General features: G+C 41.1%; 1 protein-coding gene and 1 long non-coding RNA gene across 10 annotated transcripts in view; both read left to right on the forward strand.

Moving 5' to 3' along the window:
• The window catches only part of UBXN7 (UBX domain protein 7), a 78,585-nt gene that overhangs the window by 22,406 nt on the left and 41,686 nt on the right, over positions 1-14,493 (forward strand). For 5 of the 9 annotated variants that reach the window (XM_003895336.4, XM_031663936.1, XM_031663938.1 and 2 more), the window contains 2 exons: positions 3,204-3,351; positions 7,846-7,913. In XM_003895336.4, coding sequence (XP_003895385.2) covers positions 3,204-3,351; positions 7,846-7,913 — 216 coding nt within the window. Of the gene's footprint in view, positions 1-339; positions 543-3,203; positions 3,352-7,845; positions 7,914-14,493 lie in introns of those variants that run through there. The other 4 variants (XM_031663941.1, XM_031663942.1, XM_031663943.1 and 1 more) reach the window with 2 other exon arrangements.
• Positions 10,056-13,858, forward strand: LOC110742682. Its single transcript, XR_002520663.2, has 2 exons — positions 10,056-10,204; positions 13,384-13,858. It is a non-coding gene; the product is annotated as an uncharacterized LOC110742682 (long non-coding RNA).

The following is a 14,493-nucleotide window of genomic DNA, read 5'->3' on the forward strand; positions in this document are numbered from 1 at the left end:
AGAAAGGCAAAGCCAGAGAAATAAGCTGAGGCCTGATCCAACAAAGGGCTTTCCAGATCATAAAGACTTGAATTTATACTGCAGGCATCAGAAGAAAGCCGTTACGGGATTTTTTTTGTTTTTGTTTTTGTTTTTGTTTTTTTGAAATGAGGTCTCGCTCTCTTGACCAAGCTGGAGTGAAGTGGCACAATCTCAGCTCACTGCAACCTCTGCCTCCCAGGTTCAAGTGATTCTCCTGCCTCAGCCTCCTGAGTAGCTGGGATTGCAGATGTGTGCCAACACACCTGGCTAATTTTTGTATTTTTAGTAGAGACAGGGTTTCACCATGTTGGTCAGGCTGGTCTCGAACTCCTAACCTCCTAACTGCCTACTTTGGCCTCCAAAAGTGCTGGGATTACAGGTGTGAGCCACCATGCCTGGTCGCCATTAAGGGATTTTAAACAGGAGGATGATACAATGAGACTTATATTTTGGAACACACCCTCTGCAGCAAGGTGGAAGATGGAATAATGATCAGTTAGGAGCCTGTTGAAGTAATTGAGGTAAGTATTAAGGATTTGCCTTAGAGACAGTAGTAGTACAGAAGAGAAAACAAATGAGAGACAGTAAGAGTAGAGTTAGCACTTCCATTTCTTGCAGTAAGGATAATGTAGAGTGATAACATGAATAACCCTGCTGCTGAGAAAAACAGTGCTGAAGAATGTATGTATTCAAAAAAATTTTTAAGGCCTAGTGTGGTGATTCACTCCTGTAATCCCTGCACTTTGGGAGGCCGAGGCGGGCGGATCACCTGATGGGCAGATCACCTGAGGCCAGGAGGTCAAGACCAGCCTGGCCAACATGGTGAAACCTTGTCTCTACTAAAAATACAAAAATTAGCCCAGCGTGGTGGCAGGCACCTGTAATCTCAGCCACTTGGGAGGCTGAGACAGGATTGTTACAGTCACATTTCCCATGTGGTCTTGAAAAACTTCCAAGTCAGAAATGTGTTTAAAGTGATCTCTGCTAGTGCCCGTGGGTGCCTTGAAAAGTCTGTCAAATCATATCCTCTTAGGATGAAATGTACCTTCAACCCAAGCTTCAGAATTCTGCAGATTAAAATGTCAAGGCACATGACATCACAGTAAAAAAACCACAAATCAGACAAAAACTGTGGCATAGTGAGCAAGATCCAGCAGAAACATGAGATAGTGACCTATAGAAACTGTAGAAATTTTGTATTTTCCCTTAGTGATTCCAATAAGTTTGGTTAATATGCTTGAAGAAGTGAAAGATTGAAATAGGAGTATGAATTAAGGATCTCCAAAACATGATCAAGCAGATGAGGAAGTAAACAAAAACAGAACTTCCAGTTATAAAAAATTAGCTGAAATCAAAAGCTCAGTGAGCAAGGGAAGAAACAGATTGGCACAGCTAAAGGGAAAATGTGTGAACTCGAAATAGCATTGAAGAGATTAGCCACAATCCACATAGAGAGCTAAAGAGACAATACGCATGTGAAAGAAAGGTTGAGACATAAAGGTTAGAGTGAAGAGTTGTAACGTACATCTAATTGGAGTTACAGAGGAAATAAGTGTGAATGGAGGGTGAGGCAGCGATCAAATAGAAATTGCTGCGACTTTTTCAGAATTGATAAAAGACAATCTTCAAGTGGTAAAAGTCCACTGAATCCCAGAGAGGATAAATAAAATCAGCCCTGACAAATCAGAGTGAAATTGCAGAAGGCTAAAGACAGAGGGTCTTAAAAGCAACTAGAAACAACAGATTGCTATAAAAACATTTTTCTGTAGTCTGGCAACTGATTTCCCAGCAGCAACAACAGAAGCCAGAGGACATTGGAATGCTGTCTTCAATATTCTGAGAGAAAATAGCTGTCAGCTTTGAAATGGAATATACCCAGTAAAACTGTCAGGAATGACAGCGAAATAAAGACATTTTCAGGCAAAAACTTAAGAGCATTTACCATCAAGAGAAGGAGATTCTAAGGGATGTAATTCAGATAGAAGAAAAATCATCCCAAATGGAAAGCTTGAGGTGCTTTTTCGTGGCCCTAAAATGTTCAATTTACATTCTATCATTAGACATTTTTGTTGTTTCCAACTTTTCAGTATAAACTGAAGCTATGCTGGACGTGTGTATGAACATGTTTATGCATATAGTATTTTATGTAGATTTTATTTTATTTTGACTAGAAGCCGAAATTACTGAGTCAAAAAAGGAATGAGTATTTTTGTTTCTGGAATACATGTTGTAAAATTGTTTTCTTAAAGGACCTTACCAATTTACGTTTCATTTAGCAGAGTCCGTTAGCTTTACTTTATTTACAAATGAGTTAGTTTGTAATAGGGACATTTTTAAATGATGAAGATTGACATTTCTTACCAGATTTTGACTTAGTTATGTCTTAGACAAAAAAATGTTCCTTCTCACTTGTTTGTCATTGGTATTAAAGATGCCTTTTTTTTTTTTTTTTTTGAGACAGAGTCTCGCTTTGTTGCCCAGGCTGGAGTGCAGTGGCATGACCTTGGCTCACTGCAAGCTCTGCCTCCTGGGTTCAAGCGATTCTCCTACCTCAGCCTCCTGAGTAACTGGGATTACAGGTGCATACCACCATGCTTGGCACATTTTTGTTTTTAGTAGAGACGGGGCTTCACCATGTTAGTTGGGCTGGTCTCCAACTCCTGACCTCGTGATCCAGCCGCCTCGGCCTCCCAAGGTGTTGGGATTATAGGTGTGAGCCACTGTGCCCAGCCTGACGCTTTCTTTTTAACAGAAACAGAAATGCTAACTGAAATGTATTCTTTCTAACAAAGCATTTCTAACTTTCTAGAATGTAGTCTTTCATTTTTCTTTATCTTTTTTCAGCTTATTCCCAAATATATACTTTGGCCACTTAAATAAATGGCCAAAAAAAAAAAAAAAAAAAACCAGAAGTGGCCAAAAAATGCTTTAGTATTTAGTTTTTGTTTTATTATGAAGGATGATTACTCTTTAATGCTTCTACATTCTTTTCTAGCTCTGTGTATTTCACTTCAAGAATGTGTGCATTTTTTTTCTAGCTCGGTGTATTTCACAAGAAATTCATTCTAAAAGGGAAAAATACTATTGATTTACTTGGGAATTCTAATATGAGCTGAAAAAAGAGGCTGTCTTTTTTTTTTTTTTTTTTTTTTAACGTTTTTCCTGTCTTTTTACTGTTTCAGGTGCAAGTGAAAGTGTAGGAAAACATATGCTTGAAGCGTGCAACAATAATCTGGAAATGGCAGTCACTATGTTTTTGGATGGTGGAGGAATCGCTGAAGAGCCCAGTACCAGTTCAGCAAGTGTCTCTGCTGTCAGACCACACACAGAGTACGAATCTAATGTGTATTGTCAGGAGCTATCCATTGCCTACATTAAGTAGTTGCGTTTTTATCAAAGCTAGGTCAATTCTCTGGTTTTGAAATAAATGAAAGGCTGAAAGCCTCTGAAAAAGTATGAAGTGGAAATTTTTGTAGTAACATACGTTCGATTCTTTAGATACTGTCTTGCCTTATTGAATCCTCAAAGGAACCATGTAGGCTCTGTGAAGTCGGGGAGGTGGGGTTGGTGGGAGTGTGTGGTGCTGCTCTGCTGGGATTGGCCTGTGGCCAGCAGGGCCTGTGTGCCTCATGGCAGCAACAAATAAACAAACAGAAACCTTATTGGATGGCATTATCAACATTTTACCAATAAGGAAGCAGAGGCATAGCTATTTCCCCAAGCTACACAGCATTAAGTAGCAGTAAAGCTCAGATTTCCCAATTACAGATTTTTCTACATTCACAGAAATGTTTTGAGTTGCCATGAAAAATGTTTGAAACTAGGCTGGGCATGGTGGCTCACACCTATAATCCCGGCACTTTGGAAGGCCGAGGCAGGCTGATCATGAGGTCAGGAGTTCGAGACCAGTGTGACCAACATGGTGAAACCGTGTCTCTACTAAAAAAAAATACAGAAATTAGCCAGGCGTGGTGGCGGGTGCCTGTAATCCTAACTACTCGGGAGGCTGAGGCACAAGAATTGCTTCAGCCCAGGAGGCAGAGGTTGCAGTGACCAGAGATCATGCCGCTACACTCCAGCCTGGGTGACAGAGCAAGACTCTGTCTCAAAAAATAAATAAATAAATAAATAAAAATAATATCGTGTAGAGTTTTTTCTGTTAATGTTGGCCATGTATTTCACTCCCAATATAGCTCAGACTTTTAACAGAAATCAGTATGAGAACCTAATACTTAAAAAAAAAGCTCATGCCTGTAATTCTAGTACTTTGGGAGGCCAAGGCAGGAGGATGGCTTGAGCCCAAGAGTTTGAGACCAGCTTGGGCAATATAGCAAAAACCTGTCTCTACAAAAAATAGGAAAATTAGCCGGGCGTGGTGGTGCGCAGCTGTAGTCCCAGCTACTTGGGAGGCTGAGATGGGAGGATCACATGAGCCTGGGAGGTTGAGGTTGCAATGAGCCATGATTGTGCCACTGCACTCCAACCTGGTTGACACAGAGTGACCCCCTGTCTCAAAAAAAAAAAAAAAAAAGATTAAAAACAAAATGGCAAATATTCATAGTTGATGTGGGAGAGCATATTTATCCTCATTGTATAAAACGTGTTTTCTCAATTGTGTTGAAAAATAGTTTTGGTAAATGAATATCTTTTCCTAATGAATTCCCCTATATATATTTTGGCTTAGATAGTTTGTATTGCTAGTTGATCAACATTCAATAATGGCTCCTAATTCCTAAAGTATGATTTTCTTTATTCACTTTTTTCTATTCCATCCTTCCATTCTTGGTAGCTGACAATCTTGGTACAGATACCCTCAGATAATGTGGTAATCAAGTCTTTTCATGTAAGGACAACTGTACTGCTTAATCCACCCTTCTAATTGATGCATTTAGTCAGATTAAAGTTTGTTTATAGAACAATTCAGTTGTCTGAGATTGAGACAATTGTGTGTGTGTGTATATATATATATATGCTGTAAAGCGAGGTATAACAATAATGGAAGGTTTTGTTTAGGTAGAAGTTTTCTTTCTTTCTTTTTTTTTTGTTTTTTGAGACAGAGTCTCTATCGCTAGGCTGGAGTGCAGTGTGGTGATCTCGGCTCACTGCAACTTCCACCTCCTAGGTTCCAGTGATTCTCCTGCCTCAGCCTCCTAAGTAGCTGGGACTACCGGCACATGCCACCATGCCTGGCTAATTTTTGTATTTTTAGTAGAGACGGCGTTGCACCATGTTGACCAGGATGGTCCCGATCTCCTGACCTCGTGATCTGCCCACCTCGGCCTCCCAAGGTGCTGGGTTTACAGGCATGAGCCACTGTGTGTGGCCAGTTTTCTTTTTTTTTTTTTTCAGGCTGGAGTGCAGTGGTGCAATCTCGGCTCACTGCAAGCTCCGCTTCCCAGGTTCACACCGTTCTCCTGCCTCAGCCTCTGGAGTAGCTGGGACTACAGGCGCCGCCACCACTCCCGGCTAATTTTTTGTATTTTTTTTTTTAATAGAGACCGGGTTTCAGCATGTTAGCCAGGATGGTCTTGATCTCCTGACCTCGTGATCCACCGGCCTCGGCCTCCCAAAGTGCTGGGATTACAGGCGTGAGCCACCGCGCCCAGCCAATGGCCAGTTTTCTTTTTTTTTTTTTTGTTGAGACAGAGTCTCGCTTTGTCGCCCAGACTGGAGTGCAGTGGCCGGATCTCAGCTCACTGCAAGCTCCGCCTCCCGGGTTCACGCCATTCTCCTGCCTCAGCCTCCCGAGTAGCTGGGACTACAGACGCCCGCCACCTCGCCCGGCTAGGTTTTTGTATTTTTTAGTAGAGACGGGGTTTCACCGTGTTAGCCAGGATGGTCTTGATCTCCTGACCTCATGATCCGCCCGTCTCGGCCTCCCAAAGTGCTGGGATTACAGGCTTGAGCCACCGCGCCCAGCCCAGTTTTCTTAAGATAATTAGCTCTTTTTAAAAAAACACAGTCTTCTTCTGTCACTTAGGCTGGAATGTAGGGGTGTGATCTCTGCTCACTGCTCTCGATTCACTGCAACCTCTGCCTCCCAGGTTCAAGCAACCTGAGCTCCTCAAGTAGCTGGGACTATAGGCACATGCCACCACACTTGGCTAATTTTTGTATTTTTAGAAAGATGGGGTTTTGCCTTGTTGCCCAGGCTGGTCTTGAACTCCTGAGCTCAAGCAATCCACCTGCCTTGGCCTCTCAAAATGCTAGGATTGCAGGTGTGAGCCACCATGGCTGGCCGGCCTGTTTCCTTTTGATGAAAGGATTGACAGAGCTTCCTCTTATAGATGTATTGTCTGTTTCTTCAGATGATTGACATTTTGTGTGTGAGCACCAGGAAAGAGTACTTAACATAATTTTGAATTATCCTTTAGTCACGTGGTTTGTTGGAAATTTCTTTAACTGGTTGTTCTTTGATTACAGGATGTTATTGTTGACAAATGAGTATTCCTACTTCATTTCATAAAGGATGTTTTGGAGTTCCAACGCTTAAATATCAAAAACAAGGTCTTTAGTTGTTACTATTCAGAACACCTGAATGAAAACCATTAGGGCTAACATAAATTTATATGGAATTTACATGCTTATATAATACTTATTATAAGCAGGAAGATAATGAAAATTAGGAAGTTACTATTTGCTGTGAACATTAATCAGCAAAGTTCAATACTTGAGTTACAACTATAAAACTATTTCTTTTTCTTTTTCTTTTTTTTAGAGATGGAGTCTTGCTATGTTGCCAAGGTTGGTCTCGAACTCCTGGGCTCAAGTGAGCCTCCCGCCTCCTCTCCCAAAGCACTGGGATTACAGGCATGAGCCACCGTGCCCAACCTAAAATAAAGTGTTCTTTAAAGGCACACACCATTTTTACAGTGTATCTGAATGAGTTTTTTGTTACTGGAAGAGATGGATTATCAGTAAACTCTGTGAATGTAAACTTTGAAGAAAATAGGCTTTTAAAAGATGAGTAATTACTTTTTTTGTTCTGTATATTAGGATCTTTTTAGTAAATAATCCAAGATCATACCTGTTAGCCTCTTTCATAATTAGCATGAAATTCACTGCCTTTTAAAGTTTATTTTAATATGTCCTTATGATTTAATTATTCTTTGATGTAGTAGTAATGTGATATTGCTTCTATTAAGCCTATATTTTTCTATTCATTTCTGCCTGATTTTTTGGGGGAAAATTTTTTTCTTTTTTTCTGACAGAATTTAAGGTAGGAAACTTGAGAGGGAAAGGGAAATTGTTTTTATTTCTAAACCATTTGAGCTATATATTCCAGGTACTCATTTCCACTTGAGCTTTATGTGGAAACCATCTAAAACTCACTTATCAGCTGGATGCAGTAGCTCACGCCTGTAATCCTAGCATTTTGGGAGGCTGAGGTGGGTGGACTGCCTGAGCTCAGGAGTTCAAGACCGGCCTGGCCAACATGGCGCAACCCTGTCACTACTAAAAATACGAAAAAAAGTTAGCCAGGTGTGATGGTGCATGCCTGTAGTCCCAGCTACTAGGGAGGCCGAGGCACGAGATTTGCTTTAACTCAGGAGGTGGAGGTTGCAGTGAGTCAAGATCGTGTCAGTCCACTCCAGCCTGGGCGACAGAGTGAGACACTGTCTCCCCTGCCAAAAAAAAAAACCAACAAAATAACTTAAATTTATCATTATTACTGTGCTTCTAAAAGTCACTAAGTTAATTTGAATATATTCACAGTAATTACAGAAAGCAAACAGGTAGCAGAAATATTCACAGTAATTACAGGAAGCAAACAGGTAGCAGAAAATAGTTTTCATTTTTTATTTTCCCATTCTTTTTTAATAGAGAAGAAGTTCGTGCCCCAATTCCTCAAAAGCAGGAAATACTGGTGGAACCAGAACCATTATTTGGTGGTAAGTTCACTTTTTTCCCTTAGCTTTATTTGATTTTGTTCTTTAGGATTTTAATCAAACCATCAAAAGATGTGAAGGCTTCCTAGGAGACTGTTAGAAGTGTAGTGTCAATTCTTACCTTGTTTTTCTATAGTCCTGTCAAGAAGGTTGCACAGTTGACTCATAAAGAGTGAAGCAGATGTTTCAAATTGATATTTGTTGGAAAAGGCCAAAAGGAGGAATGTTAGCAAGAAGAATTGCTGCCTTGTAATGGGAATGCATAATGATAAAAAGTTCTGATTATTTTCCTTTTCTGGATACCTGCTTGACTGCCAAGTCCCTACTCTCTAGATAGGCCATACCTTCTCTCTCAATTTCTAGAAGTGCTAATCCTAATTTGAATGAAGGGCACCGTAACCCCTAATTCATGTAAAAAATTGGGATATTAGTCTGGATAGAGAATGGTGATAGAGAATGGGACATTTAATCAGATTAATTTATAGTTAAATAAGCACGTATTTCCCTTTTGTAAACCAAAGAGTTTATGTGTTATTCATGAGTTTATATAGAAAAAATACAAGATGGAATTATAATCTGGTTGGTCAGACCAAGACAGAAAACTGTATATAGTATATATTGAGAATAATTATGCAGAGAAATACTTTGTGTTGAGGTGGCTCACACCTGTAATCCCAGCACTTTGGGAGGCTGAGGTGGGCAGATCACTCAAGGCCAGGAGTTCGAGACCAGTCTGGCCAACATGTCAAAATCCCATCTCTACTAAAAGTACAAAAATTAGGCATGGTAGCACATGCCTGTAATCCCAGCTACTTGGGAGACTGAGGCAATGAGAATCACTTAAACCGGAAGGCTGAGGTTGCAGTGAGCCGAGATCGTGCTACTGCACTGTAGTCTGGGCAGTAGAGTAAGACTCTGTCTCAAATAAATAAATACAATTGAGTACAAGAGACATAAACTTTTTTCCCTCCAACTTTTTTTTAGGTTCGGGGTACATGTGCAGGTTTGTTACATGGGTAAATTGCATGTTGCGTGGGTTTGGTGTACAGATTACCACCCAGGTAATGAGCATAGTAGCCAATAGGTAGCTTTTCTGTTTTCTTTTTTTTCTTTTCTTTTCTTTTTTCTTTTCTTTTCTTCCCCTCCCCTTTTCTTTTCTTTTATAGACACGGAGTCTTGCTGTGTTGCTCAGGCTAGTCCCAAACTCCTGGGCTCAAGCAGTCCTCTGGCCTCAACCTCCCAAAGTGCTAGGATTACAGGAGCGAGCCACCATGCCTGGCTTATAGGTATTTTTTCCAATCCTCGCCCTCCATCCTCAAGTAGGCCCTGGTGTCTGTTCCCTTCTTTGTGTCCATGTACGCTCAGTGTTTAGCTCTCTCTTATGAGAACATGCGGTATTTGGCTTTCTGTTCCTGCATTAATTTACTTAGGATGGTACATATGTAGCCTTCATGGGTAGACTAAGACAGAGGAGGAAATACACATTGTAACAAAAGAATGAATAAAATTATATGTATGTCTTTTGATTTGATAAAGTACTTTAGTTGAGAGTTTTTATGAGATAAACGTTTTTAACTTGGCAGCTTTGGTGTTTATTATAGAAAGAAACAAAAGAATATACTGTCTAGATTCAGAAATAAAAGGCAAGAGGAAAGCTGTAAAGTCTGAGTACTGTAGTGTAATGAAGTGCTTTCTGGCTGTTCAATGCGGATAGTCATTATGCTGTTGATATACCAGATTGCTCATAATTTTACAAATATAAATGCTAGGAATAGATTTGGAGCAAAAGAGTAATGCCCTTGGAAGCTTTATCTTCTCTTTATTGCAAGGAATAATACAGGATCTTTGAGCAAGTGAAACTATAGGAAGTAAATTCTGTGCTATATTGCTTTTGAACAGAGGCAAAAGAATTCCATTTGAAAGTCCCACTTTACTCTTTTTTTTTTCTTTTGTATTACAGAGATGGGGTCTCTGTTGCCCAGGCTGGAATGCGGTGACGCAATCCTAGCTTACTGCAGCCTCACACTCCTGGGCTCAAGAATCCCTCCCACCTCAGCCTTCTGTAGGTGTGTGCCACCACGCCTGGCTGATTGTTTTGTTTTGTTTGTGGAGACAGGGCATTGTTGTGTTGCCCTGGCTGCTATGGAACTGATCTGAAGCAATCCTGCCACCTTGGCCTTGGCCTACCAAAGTACTGGAGTTACGGGCGTGAGCCACCGCACCTGGCCACTTTCTTCCTTTTTTATCTCTGAATTGATGTACAGTAAGGAGGATGCTAAGAATGACTTTTTACAGTTAGGAAGTCATTCTTACCTTTTGTTATTAGATGTTATAACTTGAAATGGGTCTTTAGAAACTATTTTCTTAAGGCAGTATTGATTTAAATCACTGTTCAGGTGTGGTCTCAGGTCCCTAATACCCTTTCAGGTTGGCTGTAACGTTAAAACAATTTACAATACTAGTACTAAGGGTTTGTTTGTTTGTTTGTTTTTGAGATGGGGTCTTGCTGTGTTGCCCCAGGCTAGAGTGCAGTGGTTGCTCACAGGCGTGATCCCACTAATGATCGGCACGGGAGTTTTGACCTCTGCTTCCAACCTGGGCAAGTTCACCCCTCCTTAGGCAACCTGGTGGTCCCCCTACTCCCTGGAGATAATTATATTGATGCTGAGCTTAGTGTAGACACCTGACTGGCATAGCACACTACAGGCCAGAACTCTTAGGCTCAGGTGATCTTATCTCAGCCTCCTGAGTAGCTGGGATTATAGGCATGCACCATGGTACTGGACGTCAAATTATTTGCGTTGTGGTGACATTCAGACTGATAGTTCAGAAACAATGATGAGTCAGACTGTTGGCTTCTTGGTTGAATTCATGCAGTGGCTTCAAGACTGTACCACTAGATAGTGAATTCTTCACTGCTACATGAAGTTTACAAAAAAATTTAAAAGGCAGGGCCAGGTGCAGTGACTCATGCCTGTAATCCCAGTCCTTTGGGAGGCAACAGTTGAAAAGATCACTTGAAACCAGGAGTTGGAGAGTAGCCCAGACAACATAGGAAGATTCTTATCTCTAAAAAAATAAAAATAAATTTGTTAGACGTGGTGGCACGTGCCTGTAGTCCTAGTTGGGAGTCTGAGGTGGGAGGATCTCTTGAGCTTAGGAGTTCTAGGCTGCCGTGAACTATGCACTGCAGCCTGTGTGACAGAGTGAGACCCTGTCTCTAAAAGAGAAATAGGACAGATGCAGTGGCATACACCTGTAATCTCAACACTTTGGGAGGCTGAGGCGGGAGGATTGCTTGAGCCCAGGAGTTTGAGACCAGCCTGGGCAACATATTGAGACCCCAGCTCCAAAAAAAAAAAAAAGTTAACTGATTTAAAAGCAGTTTTCTTTAATGATGTTCTTGATGAAGCAGTAAAAATGATTAATTTCATTAAATCTTGACCCTTGAGTACACAGTTTTAAAATATAGTTTGAAATAGTATGTATGCACAAAGCACTTTGGTATAATGAAGTACTATGATTACCTTAAGGAAAAGCACTTGTGTGATTGTTAGAGTAGGGAGCTTTTTTTCATGGAACATTCTTTTTACTTGAAAAATCACTGACAAACTATCAGTTTACACTTTGACAGTTGGCATTTTCTTAAAAATGTGAGCTTGTTACTTCAGTACAACTGAGAGTGTTTGTTATCAGTGATTTTAAAAAAGAGGTTTGGCTGGATGTAGAGACTCACACCTGTAGTCCCAACACTTTGGGATTACTTTGGGAGGCCGAGGCGGGAGATTTCTTAAGCCTGGGAGTTCCAGACCAGCTTGTGCTACATAGGGAGACCCCCATCTCTACAAAAAAAATTAACAAAAAAATTAGCTGGGCTTGGTGGCACATGCCTGTAGTCCCAGCTATGCAGGAGGCCGAGGGGTGAGAAGATGGCTTGGGCTTTTGAGGTCAAGGCTGCAGTGAGCCATTATTGCACCACTGCACTCCAACCTACTGGTGACAGAGAGACCTCGTCTCAAAAAAAAAAGATAAAATACATTAAAAAAGAACTTTCAGGCAAAAAACAGGATTTTAGAAAAATTTTTGTACCTACCTTTGTGAGCTTGATACTTTCCCAATACTTGAAGGCTTTCTGATAAGATCAGTGGTGACATGAAACAGATCTTTTAACATGATTTTTAAAATACTGTATAATGAAACCATTAATATTTGAAATGTTTCCATTACTCAGTAAACAAGTATTTTTGAATAACCAGTGCATGATACTACAGAGTTGTGCATAGGTAAAAGATCCATTCAGACTGTGAGATGAATTGTATTAGATATTTATTGCTGAGTAAAAAATTGTTCCAAAATTAAACTGCCTGAAAAAAAACAAAAAACAAAACAATCTCAGTTTCTTTGGGTCAGTAATCTGGGTGTGGCCTTTGGTTAGGGTCTCCTACAAGGGTGTGGTCAACATGTCAGCTAGGCTACCATTCATCTCAAAGCCTGAATGGAGGAGGATCTCCTAAACTCATTCTGGTGTCTATTGCCTGGGGGCATCCATTTTACACAGAGCAAATGAGAGCCTGAGAGGGCAGCCCAAGATGGAAGCCATTCTCTTTTTGTAACCTAATCTGGAAGTGAAATCCCATCAGTCTGCTACATTCTGTTCAATCCTGCCTGTACTCAAGGTATTCACACACAGGGTACGAATACTGGGAGACAGGGAAAATTGGGGGCTGTCTTAGAGACTGCCTACCACATAGTACAGTGGGTTATAATGAAACAGTATGAAAAGCTCATTGATAAGATTTCAGATTCCACTTTGCAGCTGTCCTCTAAGAAACTACCATAGGTAAGTATTGGTGTACTATTAAAGAAGAATATCCACAATCATCTAAGACTTTAAAACACTCCTCGCTGCTGGGTATGGTGGCACAGGCATGTAGTCTCAGCTACTCTGGAGGCTGAGGTGGGAGTATGGCTTGAGCCCCAGGAGTTCTTGGCTGTACGGCCCTATGTTGATTGGGTGTCTGCACTGAGCTCGGAATCAATATGGTGACCTGCTGGCAGTGGAGGACCACCAGATGACCTGAGGAAGAGGAAACGGAGCAGGTGCAGATGAGTAGTGGAATTGTGCCTTTGAATAGCCACTGCCCTTCAGCTTGGGCAACATAGTGAGACCCCCATCTTTTAAAACAAAAAGCCCACTCCTCCCTTTTACAACTGCATGTCTGCATGAGAGTACATTTTAATTTTCTTTCTGTACTTGAACTGAAAGAATAGCAGCAGATCTAAAGGAATGTAGCAGCAGATCTGAAGATCCAGATGTCTTCTCTGAAGCCAGATACGAACAGCTATGTGGATATGTAAAACAGTGCCACTCTTCTCACGACGTTTTTTCTCCAGCTGTCCCTCCCCTATGCTGACTTTGAAGCTCCTTCTGAATCTCTTTTAGCTCTTTATAGCTTAGTCTCTTTGACTTCAGTGACCAGTACTTCTATTATGTGGGCAGTAGAGTGAGGACAAAGGACTGATGTTTGCTTGTGGCAGATGGCTTGGAAGAGCCAGGAGACCACATTGAAAAGGCAGGTAACAGTAATAGGCCTAGGGGTAGAGGTGGTGTGGTCTGAGGAGAGGTTTTTGCTTACAAATAGGGTAAATGAATGGAAGACAAATGGGAAGAGGGATATTAGCCCAAGAAGTAAAAGAAGTTGGGTAGAAGGATAGCAATAAGAGGAACTAGTGAGTATACCCAGATTGGTGCCTTATAGAGAAGGGGGAGGTTGGAAAGGTGATGTGAAATAATGTGGAATATTGACCAACCTACCTTTGGCAGTTTAAAGGTAGAAGAAAATTACCTTTTATGTGCTACCTTCCTAAAATAATGTACTTTCTTAGGCAACTATTCTTATTCTAAGATATCCTTGGTTTCTTTCTTTCTTTCTTTTTTTTTTTTTTTTTGAGACAGAGTCTTGCTCTGTGGCCCAGGCTGGAGTGCCGTCATGTGATCTTGGCTCACTGCAAGCTCTGCCTCCCAGGTTCACGCCATTCTCCTGTGTCAGCCTCCCCAGTACCTGGAACTACAGGCGCCGCCACCACGCCCAGCTAATTTTTTCTATTTTTTTAATAGAGACGGAGTTTCACCGTCTCAAACTCCCTACCTGGTGATCTGCCCGCCTCGGCCTCCCAAAGTGCTGGAATTACAGGCGTGAGCCACAGCGCCGCCGAGCCTCCAGCCAGTTTCTTAATTGTTAGAGTTAAAAGGTATCAGATATCCAGTTTTTTTTTTAATTAATTTTTTTTTTTTTTTTTTTTAAAGAGACAGGGCCTCAGTATGTTGCACAGACTGCACTCGAACTCCTTGGCTCAAGCGATCCTCTCACATCAGCCACCTGGGCAGCTGGGACTATAGGTGCATGTCTCTGCACCAGGGCCAGATAACTAGTTTTAGAGGCATTCTTTGGCAGGTTCTATTATTCCTGCTAGAAGCCATATACATTTAAAATAGGAGCTCTTGATCAAAAATAGTTCCAAGATTGAAAAGTGTGACATTTCTTGCTTTTTCTTGAATAGAAATGAAGAAAGGAGGGAGGGA

The sequence above is a fragment of the Papio anubis genome, chromosome 2, assembly GCF_008728515.1.
Source record: "Papio anubis isolate 15944 chromosome 2, Panubis1.0, whole genome shotgun sequence".
Taxonomy (NCBI): Eukaryota; Metazoa; Chordata; class Mammalia; order Primates; family Cercopithecidae; genus Papio; species Papio anubis.